The 19960-nt window shown below is 32.2% G+C and overlaps 1 protein-coding gene across 2 annotated transcripts; it reads right to left on the reverse strand.

The window, feature by feature from the left end:
* Nucleotides 1–5546: 5546 nt before the first annotated feature.
* LOC7494582 (protease Do-like 8, chloroplastic) lies at nt 5547–11762 on the reverse strand. Of its 2 annotated transcripts, none has more exons than XM_006384281.3 (13): nt 11406–11762; nt 11065–11198; nt 10233–10315; nt 10017–10115; nt 9784–9850; nt 9276–9351; nt 9087–9153; nt 8569–8786; nt 8029–8096; nt 7644–7723; nt 6438–6524; nt 6202–6309; nt 5547–5958 (listed from the first exon to the last, which is right to left on the reverse strand). In XM_006384281.3, the coding sequence occupies exons 1-13, from the start codon at nt 11594–11596 to the stop codon at nt 5833–5835; spliced, it is 1404 nt and encodes a 467-aa protein (XP_006384343.1). In that variant the 5' UTR covers nt 11597–11762; the 3' UTR covers nt 5547–5832. The 2 variants fall into 2 exon arrangements, with proteins under 2 accessions (XP_006384343.1, XP_024454348.1); XM_024598580.2 differs by having other exon boundaries at nt 11076–11198; nt 11406–11420.
* Between the last annotated feature and the right edge of the window lie 8198 nt (nt 11763–19960).

Below are 19960 nucleotides of genomic sequence, written 5' to 3' on the forward strand. Positions count from 1 at the left end.
TCATCATCTAATCCAGCAAGAAAGATATGCACCCTCTGCCACTGGACTAGTTTTCGATAAGATTCAACATTTTTCTCACTCTCCATGATCACCTTATCACGATGATCCAACTCGCTAAAAATTTCAGTCAATTCTCCATAATACACAGAAAGTGCTCTGCCTTTTTGTTTGGCAGAGAAATCCTTTTTATTTAAGGCAAAAACTTGTAACCCATCTGTTCCATCATAAAAGACTTTAGAGAGAGCTTTCCAAATATCACGAGTAGTGGGTAAGCGAAGATATTGCTTCATAATTTCTGGGGACATAGACATCAACAACCATCTCTTGACTTTTTGATTATTTGCATACCACCTTTCATATCCATCATCTTTCTCTATAGGTGCCTGTGAATTCCCACGAATGAAGGAGAGTTTCTCCTTCTCAACAATATGCATTTCAATGATTTGAGACCACATGTCATAGTTTGTCTGTAACAACCCTGATTTTTTTTTAACATCATTGTTTTTTTTTATACAGGTTCCACCAAAATTTCTATCAAAATTTCAACAGAGTCTCCTCTATATGGGGAGGTCCCAAGTTATCGAAAAAATCATATTACACTTCCAATTTCATTTCACAATCCGATCCAATCATCCTGGATCTCAACTCAACCCATCATCACCAACACAAGACATCTTATTCAATAACATTATACAATTCAAGTTCACAAAATAACAATACATAATTCAATTGTTACATCATATAAACTATATCTTGCATAATAACTTCATATAATGTTATTCAAGTGAAGGATTCAATTTCAACTATAAACATGCATAGTTAAATAGGTACTTAGAATTGCAAACATTAGATTAAAGTCATACATCCAAATGTATGGGTTAATACTACATTTCAAGTTTTAGGAGATAAGTCTCTTAATTTACAAATCATTACATGGTCGAAAGTAAAAGGTAACTAAACTAAGATCACTCTTGACGCGACCCTGATGAACCTGAAAATAAAAATTAACATGTACATATAAATATAAACAGGTAGTAACAAACAATAACAATGACAGATAATAATTCCTATGGAATTTCTTTTGATACATAAAATTAGGCATAAACCTCTTTTATAACATACATTTTCCATCTATTACCAATATCCTATCCCATTTGCCGAGAACAATTTCATCTTAGAAATCTCAATACAACTCAATAGTTTCGAACACCATCTCCTTATGAATCAATTCTCACTTGATACCAAGATATTCCTCTCTTGGTATCATTAGCTTATCTCATTCTTTCGGAATAACTAATCAATATTTTCTTTTTCATTTTCCGAAAGGTAATTGCCGATACTATTGATTCTCATTAGTATCATTAGTCTCCCAATATCATGTTAGACTAATCAATTCCATTTAAGTGCCGATATCAATACAACCAATTGATATCATTAACTATTTCTACCCCAAAATAGTTAATCAATTCTTATTCATATCTAGTTTACCATCAAAGTTGTATTGATATCGAAGTAGCTAATCATTAGCCTCATTAGCCTCCTTACCTGGAGTAGCTAATCACACTATAAATTGTTGCCGATACCAATATGACCCATTGATATCATTAACTATTCACGACCTAGAATAGTTAATCAACTTATCTTTTTCCCTTAACCAGGAGTAACCATGCCGATGTTAGAAATCTTTACTAACATCATTAGTCACCCAATTACTCGGGATCGACTAATCAATTTAAGAAATGTCGACACCAATGGAACCCCATCGATACCATTAGTTATTCAAACCCGTATAGCTAATCAATGTCATCTGAAATACCGGTACCAATGGAACCTCATCGATACCATTAGTTATCCACACCTGGATAGATAATTAATGTCATCTGAAATACCGGTACCAATGGAACCATATCGATACCATTAGCTATCCAAACTCAGATAGCTAATCAATGTCTTCTCAACCTTCCATTTGTATCGATTCCTTTTCATTCTTCTTATTAACATCATATACATTATAACCACAGTTGTCGAGTATCATTCACATATAACCTTAATTACCAACATTACGGTCACTAAGCATCATTCACATAACCTTGGTCACCCTCATTGCAATGCCAAGTATCAATTTATGCCCTTAGCCACCCTCATCATAGTGCTAACTATCATCATAACGTATCCTTAGCCACCGATACTACATTGAACAATTATCTATCATTTCTCCTCCAATCTCCTAGTCATTGTGTATACATAATCCATATCGAGGTATGTAAAATAATCACGTTTATTCCAAAGTTATCATGGCTAATTTGATACCTATCAATGTATGCAAGGTAATCATATTCATTCTAATAATAACATAATTAATTTGATACATAACAATGCACACAAGGTACTCATGTTCGTTCAAACATTATCCTAGCTATCTTGATCCATACCATTGTACGCAAGGTGCACATATTCATTCAAACATTATCCTAACTAATTGATCTATATCGTTATACACAAGGTACTCTTATTCATTTCAATATTTATCGAAGTAATTAAACAATACAACCTGAAATTTATCAATGAATTTACACAAATTGAAAAGACAAGGTGCAATGCACCTACCTGTTTCCCTAACCGATCGAGTCCCTTCAACTCCTGACGACCCTGCTCCAAGCATCTCTTTTGTTTTAGAATCAAGAGATACAATTAGTAACCTCTTTTAATTCTATCACAATGTGTGTTCTCATACTATTGAAATCTCATTCACATGAATTCATCACCATGTTTTAATTTTATTTTTCGATTATTTCTTTCAACTACCTCATTACACTTTCTAGATTAGTTTTCACTCAAGAACACTGTTTACCATTTAATTCGTAAGTAAAGTTATAGAATTTGGTTTTAAGTGTGGTTTGGCTCCTTGGAAAGGTAAGACACGGTTCTACAACTCTACTAAAGGATCGGAAGACCAATTTTGCCCTTAACACCCCTGAAATTATCTGTTATAGTACTCAACACAATCTGTCAAGTACAAGACAGTTCGACCCTTCTTTCATTTTAAGTCCATATCTAGAGTTTTATAACTCCAAATTACACGAGGTCAGTTTTTTAAAAAAGATAACATCCATACCTACAACCTTTGTGAAGAACCCAATCTGAAATTTTATCATTTTGGTTCCTTAACCACAGCTGAAAGGTAAGTGATAAAACTGTTAAGTCCCAATACATAGATTGGACAACCAATATCTCCCTTTTCCTACTATCAATAATATGGCCAAACATGCTAAGGAAAGACACTAAGGATTTTCTTCAATTTAAATCATAATTAGCATGCTTTTGATGGTTAAACACAAATCAAGCCACCACACTTTCCATTCATTTCATTTTTGCTGACCTAATTTAAACAAATGTTTCATTAAGGTTCCCGTTTATCCCAACGCAATACGAATGACAATCCAAGCAGTGAAATTAACCACCATTATACTATGAAATAGATACCAAAAACGCATAGAATTTTAACGGTTAGATCTTCTTAGATCAAGACAAAACCAAATGGACCTAAAAATTGACAATATACTATTCTCCGATAAATAACTTCTTGTTGAAGTCTCTAATCCCGATCTCCACCGTTCATAATAAAAAGCTCATTAATATGACCCACTTATCAAAAATTGAGCAGGATCCAACGGTGGAAAAAGGTGGAAACTGCCAGTGACCATGACTGACTTGCAGGCAGGTTTTCCTTGAAATGTTGCGAGGGCTATATCGCTCACACCAAAGCAGAACATTCAGATCCCAAGGTAAAATTTAGAGATATGGCCGTTTGAATGTCTGCTCTCAAGGTACTCTCTCTCTCTCTCTCCTTTTTTTTTCTTTCGTTCGGCTCTCCTAGTTAATTTCTGCACAATTTTTTTATTTATATAGAAAATCTATTTATATTTACTAAAACACCTTTATTTCAAGTTTGGGTACTTTTTCATTCAACCAAATGCCTTTTCTCGGTCTATTTTTAAAATACCATACAAAAAATCTCTCTCTAAAATTTCTTTTCTAATAATTCAATATTATTCCATTTTATTTTATTTTAACTAGCTCATCCCATTTTCGATTCTGAATTATCAATAATTTTATTAATATCATACTTGTATATTGTTATGCTACGATAAAAAAAAAAAACATTTCGGTTCTGGTTGCTCAAACAATATTCTTTGTTATGGATACAATTCCAAGCTATATAATATCTTACTTAAAGATGATTGGATTCACGCATATGGTTGTATTCCCTCAACTCTGTGTCAAATATTGTTGCTTTAGAATGGAAGTAAGTTTGTGATTGCACATGTAGACAATAAGCCATTTGTAACATGCGCAAACCATTTAGAAGCACAATTTTATTCAAGAAAATAGAGTACAATTAGAATTGCTATCATTAGTAAGGATTGAAGAAATAGAGAACGAGATTTGTGAAATCCTGACAAGGCCTTTACTATTTGAAGAGCTTGGTAGAAAGAGGAAGATCTCTCCCAACAAGTAAAACAACAATAGGAAACAATTCTGGAAAAGTGGCAATCCGTAAAAACGATGAGCAAACAAATATGCGAATGAAAGTATTTAAAAAAAATCAATCAGAATAAAAATTTAAAAATTCAAATTCATTTTGAAAATAGTGTCCATCATTACTCTGTCATTCATACATATGTAACAGAGACTATTAAGATATATTTGATGTAAAATTCAAAATTTGATTCTCACATACCTATTAATTAAGAATACCCATTAGTTTACATTAACTAATTGACATTTTTTTTTTGGATAAGTGTTATACTATAAAAATATACAAGAAATAAATATTATATGGTAAGAGAAAACTTAGAAGATAAAGGTTACTCTTACATATAAAATAAGAAACGTGCATACAGGAAGCAGGTGTAACAAGCCATTTAATTAAAAGATAGCAACAACTCTTATGAATGTGAGATCATGGAAAGAACCCTGAAAGATAGGAGGTTATTGGCAGTTGACAGATAGTTAATAAAGACATCATATAATTGACTATATAAGACAGATTGCAAGGAGGATTGAGGAAATGAACAATCAATAACTCTAACTCAAATCACTGCATTGTAATTTTATCAAGTTCTCAAAACCTTTAAAACCTTAAACCAATAGACAATAGTCTATAAACGATAACTTTGTAGACAATAGAACAATAATTGATAACTCTGTAGGTACGATAACTCTGTAGACGATAGAACAATAATCAATAACTCTGTAGGTAATAGTCAAGTAGGTAAGCTTGCAATTTTAACTCTATAAACCAAAAATACTAAAAAAAATATTTCATTATTCAGGAGTTTCAATTTATGGATTTAATCAAAGTATAAATCATTTTATAAATGTAAGTATTTCTTTTCTAAATTAGTGAGTTACTATACATTAAGTTGTTTTAATTATTTGATTATTTCTATTCATGTGAAAATGAATTTAATTATATTAATATTCATATAACTTTATAATAAAAATTTAAAATTACATAAGTAGATCTAAAAATAAATTCAAAATTCAAACCAATTAACTTAAAACTATATTAAGTTGCAAAGTTGCAAAGTCATGACAAACACAAAAAGACCTATATTAAGTTGCAAAGTCATGACAAACACAAAAAGACCTCCATCAAAGAGGGTCTTGGGCTATAAACAAAAAATGGCCTTTCCCTAATTCCGAAATCCCCACCCCTCCCCAATTTCTGTCATCGATTTCGCACTCATGCAAATTGTTTTCCCTTTCTAACAATTTGGAAATGTGTAACAATAAACATATCTCATTGATACATGTATGTTCCTGTCTTTAACTCTTCTCCTCTAGAATTATAGGCACCTCAAGATCCTCACTGCCCCTTTGAATTATCAACAGTACTCTATCTCCCACATTATAATCATCCAGCACTTTGTCTAATCCTGCTTTGTTTTTAACCTGTTGAAGAAAGCATAAAAGTTCAGTGAACCTTTTCCATACCAAAGCCTAAGCATTAACTGCCCATCAACACAAAGTATTTTATTCCATTTCTTTCATAAATGCCACCCATTTTATGTTGACAAACTCTCATTTTCCCAGCTGCTAAGGTTTGCGATGAGAACCCTTGGCTACACTCTGTACAATGTCCCCAATTTGTAATCCATAAAAAATGAGATAATCATGCAGCAAGAGATAGCTCACAGTTTTGTTGTCCACACCAACAATAACGTCCCCAAGTACAATGTTTCCAGCAAAACCTCTTGTGGTAGGTACCAATCCAGCCTTAGCTGCAAGACTATTTCCAGGAACCTACCAACGCATAAAGTAAATCAGGAAAACTGAAATTATCAGAAAAATGTTAATATACATAAGGATCATGTGTGCAAAGAGAATTTACTAATTAATGGAAGCATGAACACCAAATTCCAAAACAATACCTGCAAGATAAGAGCTCCATTTCGAACATTAAGTTGATTTGCTATTAGATCAGGAGCAATATCAACATTCAAACCAGCTCGAACAACCTAAAAAGGTTAAGAAATAATATATGGATTACAATAAAGAAGTAGCCATTTTTGGGACATTAGCAGGTGATGTTGAAACAAAATCCAGATGCTGAGGCATGAAAAATGTTAATCTGGATCCTTCCCAAACAATGCTTACATAGAACAAACAAGACTGCAATATCACATTGAATAGATCTAACAACAAAATAAAAAATATCATTATGCTCCATGCTTACATGCTCCAAGGGAAAAATATGCTTGAAAAGCAACTAGAATGGCCAAGAGCAAGGAAGGCTTGGCTTATTTCTCCATTGCAACCTAGAGTGGATGAATTGGCAAGGACCTCATTTGCAGAATGGTGGGGGAGCCTACAGCAGTGCATTAAGGACAGGAAGATGGAGAAAGACATGATGGAGCTACCTTGCCTTCTATGTTGGTCATGGAAAGCCAAAAATGACCTGAGCTTTAATGACCAAGTATTGTCATCTAGCCAAATACTAGGAATTATAGTAGCAGGAGTATGATGACATTCTACTCGAGGAAAATGAGAAAGCATGTTGGAGACCAAAATCTGAACTGCAACAGAGAACTAGTGTGGAAAGCTCCCATGAATGCGGCGGTTATGATCAACTTTGATGGAGCAATTAACAAAGAGCAGAACAGGGGAGGTATAGGAATTGTCTCATGATTCAGCAGGTAACAGGGTTACAGTAAGGTGCGTGAAGGGGAGCTACAGATCCTCCAACATCAAAGCCTTGGCACTTGGAGAGGCTGTTGGGTATGCTGTGAATAGTCTTTAGAAAAGTGGAATTTGAAGGGAATGCTAAGAGTGTGATTGATAATCTAAATTTTGAGGCCATGGGTAGAAAGGAAATCTATATGGCTCTTCGTGATGCTGCTTAATTAGCTAAAGTTTTCCAATGTTGTAAATATCAATTTGTTTATTCAGAGCATGTAAAGGGGCTGCACTTTAAAGAGCCCCAATTGATCATGCTATCAGTGGGATGAATCTTGTCTCAGATGTTGGCTTCAGTGTTAGAAGCCAAACTTCCAACTCTTCTTGATATTGAATGAAGTATCTCTCTTCAACCTAAAAAAGAAAAAAGAAAAAGAAGAATCTACCAGTAAACAACTTACTTTACTAAATTGGATTAACTGCAGTGCAATCTTGAGCACTGTTGAAGATGGGATGGCAAACCCTACACCAGCTGAGGTCCCTGCATAACAAAACCAGCAATGAAAACCAAGTAGAAAGTTCAAGGTTATCATAAGCATATCCTTCTTTGAGTTACCTCTACAACTACTTCAGTCATGTCTTCCAACAGAAACTTATATACAATCATGCCTACATAAGTGAAATGCACTGACCAAAATTGTGCAATCAATTTTCAGAATTTACCATTTCTCTTCAACTTATGTGACTGAGAAGAGTTGTGGCAAAGAGAATTGTGCTACTTAATCATTGAATAAAGCTATTCCCAAAAACAAAAAATCATTGAATAAAAGATATAATGGAAGGTACCTGTCCGAGTAAATATTGCTGTATTAATGCCAATTAGATTTCCTTTAGAATCCAACAGTGGACCTCCGCTGTCACATTAACTTACAAATGTAAAGCAACAGCTAGAGCAGAAGTGGTTATACATCACTGATGCATAGAAAATCTTTTTAATAAATAGTTTAAGATATCAAGGACAAGAAGGACATGGAACTTGGTGATGGAATAAAAACAATTCTTCAGAACTTGGAACATGAGGGCGAGGAAGCCTATATATTTTAAGTTTTGTATTACTATAATGCATGAAATTAAATTTTATAAACATTTCTAATTTATGCATTGGTCAAATATGTGCCTTAAAATTTGGCAGATAGATATTTTCCTGTTATGTGCTGACAAAATGCATACCATGACAACAAAGAATATCTCATGATGTATTGGTGGGTTCAAGTTGCATTGACAGAGGTTATGAATTCCCAAAAGGATATTCCACCTTCTTAGAAGTACCATGGTTCATGAGCTTTAGTTAATATTTAGTGCAATTATATTGAGCCCCAGACTAACCTATTCCCAGGATTGATGGCTGCATCTGTTTGAATTCCACCACCAATTGTAACTCCAGTTTGACTGGAAATGTCTCGATTCAGTCCACTAATAACCCCAACAGTGAGAGTGTGATCAAAGCCAAATGGATTTCCAATTGCTAGACACTGCTGGCCAACTCTCAGAGAGGAAGATTGCCCCACCTTAATTGGCTTTAACAGATCTTCAGATGCTTCTACCTAGCATCACAAAGATATTGACAGAAATATTATAAACAAAACACCATACAAGAAGTATATCTACAAAATAAAAACTGCATCAGCCAGCTACTCTAAGCAGCACAATAACATAGAAACAAAACTATAATGCCTTGGATAGATAACTTGTCAAGTACATGCATTATGTACAGGAGACAATTGGACTAAATGACACCTAAAACTGCCATAAAAAAGGCACAGAGTTCGTGCAGCATAGGAAAACTTAGTTAAGAGTGTAATTTTAAGAAAATAGAAGGACAGGCATGGGGCTATAAAATGTACCTTCAAGACAGCAAGGTCCTTTGCCCGGTCAGCACCAACCAACTTACCCTCAAAGTTCTTTTGTAACCTTTTGAAAACCATAGAAAATGAAAAACATTAGTGCAGTAATAATCATAAATTATTATCAAAATAATTCACTTGACTGCAGTTCAGTTTACCAGCATAGGCTAAGGTCACTGTAAATCTCACCCTTCTGATGCAAGAATATTAACTCGTGCAACAACTTGCCCAGGGCTTGGATTTCTTGAAAGGGCATTTCCTATCACTAGGCATTACAGGAAAAACAGATACAATTAAATTCAAATTTTACAGATCTCCAACAGTGTTAAAGGATTCATGCATCTAAATAATTCTAAATAATTATTGCTCAGCAGGCCTAATTATATACTACATGAAACTCATTTTTCATACTTAAAACAAGAAAGCCCTCAAAATGGAGAACAACAAAGACATGCAGATGACTCTATTGAGTTTCCCAAGAAAAACCTCACTGCAGCATTTGGTTCAGTAACAAGGCTTGAAAAAGCATATCGATAAGGAAAAAAACACCAAGAAAAACAAAAAGTTATTCCACAAAAATCAGAACATATAGACTTTATTATGTAGTCTCACTGAATAGACCAGATTCTGAACACAAATTCCATTTGTGTCTTCCACTGCAAACTTTTGATTTTCAATCTCCTGCTATAGGTCTTACCATGATAATTCGTCACAATGTGTCCCTGTTCATCCCAGACCACCCCAGAACCATTCCCTTCAGGTATCTGCAATCAGGCATAACATGAATTATGCAAGTTTGTATTGGCTTATAGGAATATTGCATGATAGATGAAACCAGCTCGCGTTTTAGTAGGCAGAAGACATCATGGCCACATCAGATTTTGCTTGTTTTAAAGAATGAAAAAAGATGAGAATATGGTGCTGAAGTACCTCAACCATCCCAGTTACATTTAGTTGTGGGCGCAATGTTACGTCAAAAATGTTGACAACAGAGTAAGTGTTCTTTTCAAACAGTTGGACAATTCTTTCCTGCCAATAAGACATGATAGTAACCTATATTAGCATTAAGATATAAGAATGTGAAATGTAGCAATCAATGACTTGATGCCAAAACTAAGAACAAACTGATACAGTTTAAAGTTGAACCTCGACAGGGAAGAGTGCACCCGAAGTTAAAACAGGAGGAGTTACTTGTTCAATTGTCACAGATGGATCTCCTAATGCTTGGGCTGGATATCAACAATTTATTCCAGGGTCAGAAGCAAAGCACTGAGAACCACAATCACTTTCCCCCAAGTATGAAGTAACAAATGACTAGTATGATGGAATAGAAGATTAATTATGATCTTGCACCAAATTACACAGATCCTGTATTTCTTAAACAACAAGAAATGCGTGCCATTGACTTTGAATTCAGCTAGAAACGAAGGATGAAATTCAACGTAACATGTATCCAGCATCGTGTATTGAGTGTGTGCCATGTCTATTAGAGCCACCAAATGACAATTTCCCTATCAGCTAGGGATTATTGCATTTCTTCTCAACATGCTATAAAGAACAGGCAATTTAATCTACATAGAATATAATCCCATTTATGATGTCTAGATAAGTAGGGGTATATATACATCTTTTTGAGATTTACAGAGAAGCCCATGTCCCTGTGTTTGTGGCTACTCCCTACTACCAAGGCGCATTTTATCAGATAAAATCAACACTGCACAAGCTACATATACTTTCATTGACAAGTAAACGTCAGGTTAATTAACTTCATCAAAAAAGAACTCGAAGGTCACTACGTGAATTAAATTTCAAGAAGCAAACAGTTTTGATCTGATTTAATTCCCTAATCTTTTTACCAAAAAAAGCTTCTTCAACAAATAAATACAATAATTTGTTTTTGTTTTGGAACAGAAATGAATCGGATTATAACTAAATAATATCAGTGCTAAAATTAGAAGACTTAATTGATGATGCCGACCTGATAAGTACCTTGAAGGAGGATGATAACCCAGAAACAAGAAAAAACTAGCTAGCAACATCCTCCTTGTTGCAGTAGGACTACATTTGCATATTACTTGAAGCAAATTTTTGGTTCCAGAGGTTACACTCCTCCTATAAACACCATCAAACAAGCAACAAACCAAAAATAGAGCACTATAATTAATAATTTTATTGCAGTATAATAAAAACGTAAAAAAAAAAATGAACATCCAAAACTAGAACTAAAACAAGGGCACAGAGAAAGGGACAAAAACACGAAAATTTGGCTATTTAATCATAAACCCAGTAAAAAAAAAAATTCGTAATTGGATAGAGAACCTGGAAATGGAGATGGGGTAGGAAGAAACAACGTCGTCATCAGAGGATAAAGAGATGGAGGAGGACAAGAGCTTCCGGCGACCCAAAAACAAAGAGTAGTTGTCGTGTCTTGGGACATCATTAATGTTGTTAATGATTATTCCACAACAGTTTTTTCGTAGTGACCAACAACGATTGCATGCTAACAACATTTGCTTTTAATTTCTATGTAATGTAATAAAAAAAGATAGTCAGATATGAGCACAGTCCTGTAGGTCTTAAAAGCAAACTATTTCAGAGAAATCAAACAAATGGTTTTAGAGTAGGAGTGTGAGAGCAGAGGCGAGGCAAGCAGATAAGGGTTGAGTGGACACCGACACAATTATATTGTGGCTTTGGGTTAATTCTACAAGAACCTTTATTTTTTATTTTTTATTTTTTTTTAAATTCATTAGTCCCTGAAAAATTAAAAATATTTGAATAGTCCTTTAACCTAACCGGCATTGATTAACCCTAATTTAGTCGTTTTATTCAAAAAGTGCCTTCTTTTTTCTAAATCAAAACCTTTCATCTTACCTCCTTTGTTTCTTTATTCTATGTTTCAATAAAAGAAAGTAGCAACGAAATAACATGGAAAATTACCAAGGGTTAAAGTGATAAACAAAATGAAACATATAGGAATGTATCTATCTATATTTTTAATTTTACCAATTACCTTCTAGTTCAATCGTTAATGTCCTCTTAATTATTATCAAGAAATTATGGATTCAATACTAGGAGCACTAAACTTGTTATCAAGCATGTAAAATACAAAGAAGCTTGATTCTAGTAGGTCAAAGAACCAACCATACATATTGTGTACCTACATAATTTTATCACAACTAGACCCTTAAATGATAGCTTTAAAGTTAGACTTGTTTAGGCTCAATAACCATCGACACGAAAATGCATTTTATTTTGAACACATATCTACCATTCATTAGGGTTTATAAATCTAAATGATTGTTATTTTGCCTATAACTTATAGCCTCCCACCTGTTTTTTTTACCTTTTTCACCAGCAAGTGGACGTAGTTCATATATATAAATATACGTCTATGAACCACAAGGTAAGTATGCATATTTTTTTATACTATGATGTTCCAACCTTAATCTTCTTTGCTATTTCTTGCAAACAACCATAAACACTCAAATACACAATACAAATCCTTCATGACAACATCTCTCCTATATCCTTATTGACTTAAGCATCAAATGGTTTATTGTACCACATAGAAGACTATTTTGCAAGCGATTGTAAATCACTAGTTGGACTCTTCTTCAACAATTCCAAAGCCTATCAATTAGCCATGTAAAAGGCCCAGTATCTCTTAAAGTTTTCTCTAGAATTCATCGGTGGTGTCATCTTTAAGAATTTGAACAAAAGTCAGTTCACTTCACTTTTTCTTACTATCTAGTTCTTTCCATAATAGAGAATCCAAAAACTTCAAGACATAGGAGGTTATAGACTGTACTATATCAAATGCTCCATCAATGTCTTTAGATCTCTAACAACTCACCGAGATAGTGAGAATTCTTTCTAAAATCCTCTCAGCCACAATTTCCACAACATATGGCTCCTTGGTGGCTAGAGCATGCATTACATGTGCCAACATGTGGGATTTGTCCATGTTAATTAGGCAACGCGTGAGGGGGTGTTTTGTGGATAAACAGTGGCATTTAGAGCAGCGTTCGAATCATCTCAGCAGCCTTCAATCCCTAGATAAATTTTTAAATTTGATTTCTAACCTTTGGTTTGATGTCAATCATTTTTTTTCCTTCATTTCTCTCTCCACCTCAATTTCGATGTCTAACACTTCAAATTTTCAAAGCGACCCTTTAATTTGTTTTTCCTTCAATTTTGGTTCATGTTATTTTGATTATTGTTTTTTATTTTAAATAATTTATTAAATTGGATTTTTTTTTTCAATTTTATCCCCCTTTAATTTTTTCATCTATTAAATTTGTTTCTCATTCTTTCGATTACTATTTTTTTAGATAATTTTTAAAATTGAATTTCCTTTATATTTTATTCTCCTTCAATCTTTTTATCAGATTTTATCCTCATTATTTTGATTGATATTTTTTTTTCTTTGATAAATTTTTAAAATTGATATTTTTTTTATTTCATCATTCAAGATTAATTTGGTAGGGAATTGAGCTTGTTGATTGAGTCTGAGTTTAGGATCTTACAGATTGCAAGTTTGAAAGATTAACTCAGGTTTAGATGAGTTTGCTTGTTTTTCTTAAGCTCATATTTTTTTCAATTTTACCCTTTAACATTTATTTAATTAAAGATTGAACTTCATTATTTTTTTTATTTGCTTTCTATAGAACTTCTCACTGATTTAAAAAATGACCTAGGTTATCTCGTATCATTTTATTTGTCATTTTTTTGTTAAATTTATCATTTTCAAAATAAGTTTTTTGAATTAAATTAAATTAATTGATTAAATACAAGCATTAGATCTTCATTTTATGATATTTTGTTTGATTTACTTTCTAGGTTGTTGCTCTAATAGTGCATGCGGCCTCTTTTGATGTCTTCACAATCTCAATATGTAATGTCTCAATATTTTGAAAAAAATATCATCAAATATGTCATCGTATCAATATTTAAAAGAATATATTGTCCTGTATGCATCATATTTTGAGTTTATGATTACATCTTTTTTATTAGAAAACACGTTAGCAACACTTGGACAATTATTTTTGCGTTAAAAAAAATCAATCACCCTTAGCACAATGTAGGTTAATGATCTAGTTACTTACTATTCTAGAAAGAGTTAGGGTGCCAACTCACCTCCTTCATTGGTCATATGAACAATGACTTTCTTTTTCCTTTTTTTTTATTTTTTTCAATTTTATCATTCAATATTTTTTTAATTTTGAATTTGTTTTCATAAATTATTTTAATTTTTCATGAAGTTATCACAGTCTCAAATAAACGTTATAATATTCAATTTGTGCTCAATTTTATGAGCGTCTATTTTTCTTATCTTATAATTAAGCAAAAAATAGTTAATAAAAAAACAAAGTTCTTAAACCTAGTGGATTACATAACCCAAATCGTGGATTTGGCGGGTTAAACTGCAAAGTCTGGATCAATCTAATATATTATCATCTCAATATTAAAAAAAAATCATCTTGATTATTTCTTTTTTAAGCTAGACCATGTATTTTACTAGTCATCTAGGTTGTTTTGAGTTCGTCAAGTCAGCTGGGTCACATCGGGACAACTACTACATGATTTAATTTTAAACCTGGGCTAAATAAGGTGTTAGGTCAAGAGGTTTCAAGGTTGATCCGTGGGATCGAGTTTAATAACAATACCAAATAATTTCTTTATAGTCTAAATATTTTTTCTTATATTCAATTTTTTTTATTCGAGCTGCAGTGTAACACACATACCTAGAATGTTGCTACAACATTTAAATTATGTTATAGCATGTTCAACATGTCAATTTGCTATTTAATTTTCTTCATTGAATTAAAAATGTCATCATATTTTTTTTATTGTATGTACAACAAATGCTTACTTGAAGCAAACGATACTATATGAGAGAAGTGTATTTTTGGGCCGGGTAGCCATTAACTTCTTATGCTTTTTTCTTCTTTTTTTTTTTTGTTCCTTTTTGTTGTCTTTGAAAAAGGTGCTAAATCGGGGCATTTTTTGAATATTTCGTAAAAACATGGAAAGCAATAAACCAACAATGGCTAGCAGCGAAAAAACGAGGATAAATTTATTTTTCTCTATAATTAAAACTAGTTTATATCGCTGAGGATTTAAGGTTTTTTAAACATAAAAAAAAGACAAGTCTCATGAAATTTTTTAATATTGTTAAGAATTAAAAAATAAAATTGCTTTCATATATAATATATGAAAAACAACATACCACACTTACACTCTCTCTTGTCCCGTTTTCTCTCTTCAAAAAAATCATTCATTTTTTTTTTTTTTAAAAAAAAACAAAATGTAAACCTAATATAGTTTAACTAAAATGAAAGCCTATAATATTTGATTTCAATGATGTTGGGATATAGGTTGTTTCTAATTATTAGGCTTTGTTATTTTTTTCCGAAGGTGCAAGAATCAAGACAGTCTTGAGTAAGTGAATTTGTGACGTGGGTTTTTGTTGTTTTGGTGCGAAAGAAATTTTAGTGTTTCCAACATCCAAGACCAATGTATGGTAGCATTTTCCAGCTGATATGCAATTCCAGTATTAAAATCCTCATATATCTTGTATATATGATATAGCTAGGTTGGTTGAAAATATATAAATCCCCCCAAAGGATCATCTTCTGTCATTTGTAAATTTTGAAGGCAAGAACCGGTATTGATGATCAGTGCGTAGCATTAAATTGATCAAAAAGGGAATTCGATGTTCTTTTGTGAGAAAAAAGTGAAAATAAAATAATGGTAGAGCAACAATATTCGACAATGCACGAGTGTATCGGTCCTCGTAAATATATAGTTTTCATGGCTGCTACAATGAGTGAAAAGGAGCGATCTAACCAGCTAGCTACCATTTTTCAAAAGAGAAGTGTTGCTGACTGTGGATTGGTTTAGATGGAAAAGAAGAGAGTCTTGAGTTTGCTATATATCTAGAGGAGGTTAAGAAGTCTAGTCTTCGATCCTTGCGCGTAGCATTTATGGCCACCAATGACCATATAATGCTGCTCGCGGGTCTACTACTCTAAGAGTCGTTTCGCTATGATCTGTCCAGTAAATTGCATGTCAGTCTCCCACAATCAACTTCATCACTACATTGACTTTGTCGAGGTACGTATAAATTGGAGAAAAACAGGAAGTGATATCAATGGAAAATTAGGGCTAAGTACCCCATTTTCCATGTGTGAATTAATGGCTAGAATTGTCTAGTACTGTTGTGGAAGTTTATATGGTGGTACGTACCAGCAGACAAATTAATGTTAGACATTTCTTTCAACAATGACAATAATAAAAGTCACTAGACCCTTCATAAAAATCACAACTTTCTTTTCTTCTGAGAAATTTAAAGAGATGATGTCATCAACTAGGAGGCAAAAAGTACTTGGGCAATCCAAAGAAGCAAATTAAATAGGAAGATAAAAATGTCTGCTACGATTTTAATTAGTTTGTAACGCAGTTTCTGTAAAATAGTTTTTATATATTTTTTTTAATTAAGTTTTATAAAAATTCTTATAGACCAAACATTTTATATTATTTTTTGCTATACATAAATTTCAACAATAATTTTTACCAAACACATATCTAAATTTAACTAAGCACAACTAACCGTGCTTTTAATTTTTTTTTTTTCAAATCACATCTACAAAGACTACTTAAAAAACAAACACATTCTAAACTAATCTTGAACAAGTCATTGTTGGTTTTGGCTTTATGGATGTGGATCACAGTGATGTCAAGCAACAAGGGTGACTTAGGCTCCGTTTGTCTACGCGGCTGCGGCTGCGGTTGAAATAAAACGCAGCAAACATATGTTTGGTTACAGAAAAAAACGTTGTTAACTGCTCATGGGTCCCACCTTTTACTGCGTTGCAAACTCAGTAATCGCGAAGCAGCATCCGACTGCTTTTGTTTCAACAGTAAATAATAGGCAACATATTTACGCACTGCATGCTAATTAATTAGCATGAACATTAGCATTTGCAGAATTTGATCGCAATCTCAATTTCGTTCTTGATTATATTTTACCTGATGTTATTGCGCGCTTAAAAAACCAAAAAAACTGTAGTCCTTGTTGGATGTATTTCATACGTGATGGAATTGTAGATATTTTAATAGAACAATAAAAAATATTTTATATAAAGTATTATTTATTTCATGATGTAATAACAAAAGTTAAATCTACAATATTTAAATTAAAAACTTATTTATATAAAGTATTATTTATTTCATGATGTAATAACAAAAGTTAAATCTACAATATTTAAATTAAAAACTATCAATATTAATATATATTTTTTAAAATTATTTTATAACCTCAATTTCAAAAGCATTATTAACCAAACGCATTAAACTACTTTTTTTCAACCTCAATTTCAACCACAGTTTTAACCAAACACCTATTTTTTCAAACCAACCTCAATTAAAAGTACTTTTTATAAAACAACTTTTTTCAAACCACAACCACAATAGCTACTGCAATACCAAACACACACTTACTGTCATCTAAGTTTGAATTGAATGTTATCGAGATTTTAAAGCGTAGGATTTTTTTTTTTGACAAGAACCAAGGCATTAATATCCAGTAAGTTAATATAAGAACATAATCTATTCTTGTAATTCTTACCTTTAACTTTAAATTTTCTCCGCCACAATCTACTTTATTATTAATTTAATAATTGATTAATTTATATTTGAAAATTAAATATAATATCTAGTAACGTATCATAATCTTTTAAATATTAAAAAAGTTATTAATGATTTAACTTAACCTTTTAGTGATTAGTTTCTTAATGTAATTATTATTCATTCATCAACAATGTTCTGATTTAAATATTATAGCATGAAGTGTGTCTACTATATCAACTCATATTTATTCTCAACATTATAGTCATTGATTATTTGAATAGAACTTGAAATGTTTTTCAAATCTCATTCTACTTTACTCAAGGATTTACAATCAATATTATTTGAAAACAGATGAAACATTTTTCGTAATTCATTTAGTGTGGTGAATCCACTATTATTTACTCAAATACCTTCATATAATTCATGTTATACCCAATATATACTTGTTTGTTACCATTGATTAGGATAACATGTAGCAGGATCGGAACATAACATTCCTTATATAAGATGACTTAGTGATATCAAGTCTAAAGATCAATTACACAATTATCATATGAGTTTTTCCATAGACACAAGTGATCTCTCCATATAAAATTCTCATGTGAGTCAGTTCAGTGTACATGTCATCTGACAAGTGATTAGTACTTAAAAGTGCATTTTTATCAAGGTTCTATATCATCATTTTGCACTTGAAGTATCAATAACTCCTTAACTAAAGCATGTTTTATACTAACATATCTAATAATATAAGATACCTTTAATTTATGGTAAATGTTCATCTTAAATGCAGGCCTATCACATAAATGAAAGAATTGATTGATGAGTTGAAGTACTGAAATTGAAAGGACAGAAAGATGGCCAAACTTAGAAAAGAGATGTTGGTGTAGTCCAAACTGGAACACTGTTTGGTAATCGGGTCATATCTGGAGTTGTAGATCTCGGATTTAGGTCTGTCTTATATGGATGGAAAGCTAAGACATAGGCCTACAACTTTCATGAGGAGTCCAAGATTTAACAAGGCCGTTTTCAAGTCCAAATTATAGCAATAACAAAGAAGTCCGAATCTGTCCTGCAGCCCAGACACTGTTCAGTGTTCAGCCCATATCTCGAGTTCTAGAAGTTCAAATGATCTCAAATTTTTACCCTGGAAAGATGAGACAATTTCCTAGAACTTTCATGATTGAAGTCTGTTTAAATTATGACATCATCAATGATGTTTTTGGCAGACAAGAAGATAAGAATTGTCACCAAGTCAAGATGTGGCCACCCACTCATCAATTAGTCAACAAATCAATAGTTCCGAATTTTGGCCTATAAAAGGAGGCATTTGCCATGTATTTAGGCATCTTGGTATTCAGATCAAGATCATGCTCTTGCTCTCTCTTTATATTTTGTAATGCTTAAGTTTTGCTTATATTAATTTCTTACTTATGCTTTTCATTTCCTTTCCTTGTTTATTTATGTTTCTTTCTTTCATTATGTTTAGCTAAGTTTATCATGTCAAGGTGAAAAGGTTACACTAATGGTGTAAGAATAAGTATAATATGAACTCAACATGGACCTTAATGTTTGATACTAACATGCTTTATATTTGTTATCTTGTTCACTTTTAATACTTTGCTTGTTAAATGGTTAATCTAGATTTATGTTGTATAACACTTGGTACAACAAATACTTGGCACAACAAATACTTGGAACTTTCATAGCCCATACTATATGGTATAACCGACACCTGAGCTATGAAAGGAACTTGATTTGTTGTTAACATAAGTTATAATCATGAATGCCTGACAACATTTACAAGTATTAGCATTATTCGAATAAGATAACTAATGTAATCATGTTAACAATTTATAATCTGATGAACCTCCTTTGTGTGTGGTGTCCAATTGAATAAAAAGAGTTTATACTATACTTGTTTGAAATACCATTAGTGGATCCTCTAACCTTGACATTTGTTGTTATCATTGTTTAATCCTTACGTTAATCTTCCATCTCAAAGTTCTCATCAACTTCTTCTTCTTCATCATCTTTATTATTATCATTATTAATAGTATTATTGGTATTATTATTATTACTACTACTACTACTATTACTATTACTACTATTATTATTATTATTATTATTATTATTATTATTATTATTATTATTGTTATTATTGTTATTGTTGTTATTGTTACTATTGTTGTTGTATTATTGTTGTTTATAATTTATACAATTAACCTCCCTGTGGTTCGACC

Source organism: Populus trichocarpa, chromosome 4 (assembly GCF_000002775.5).
Source record: "Populus trichocarpa isolate Nisqually-1 chromosome 4, P.trichocarpa_v4.1, whole genome shotgun sequence".
NCBI classification, from domain to species: Eukaryota; Viridiplantae; Streptophyta; class Magnoliopsida; order Malpighiales; family Salicaceae; genus Populus; species Populus trichocarpa.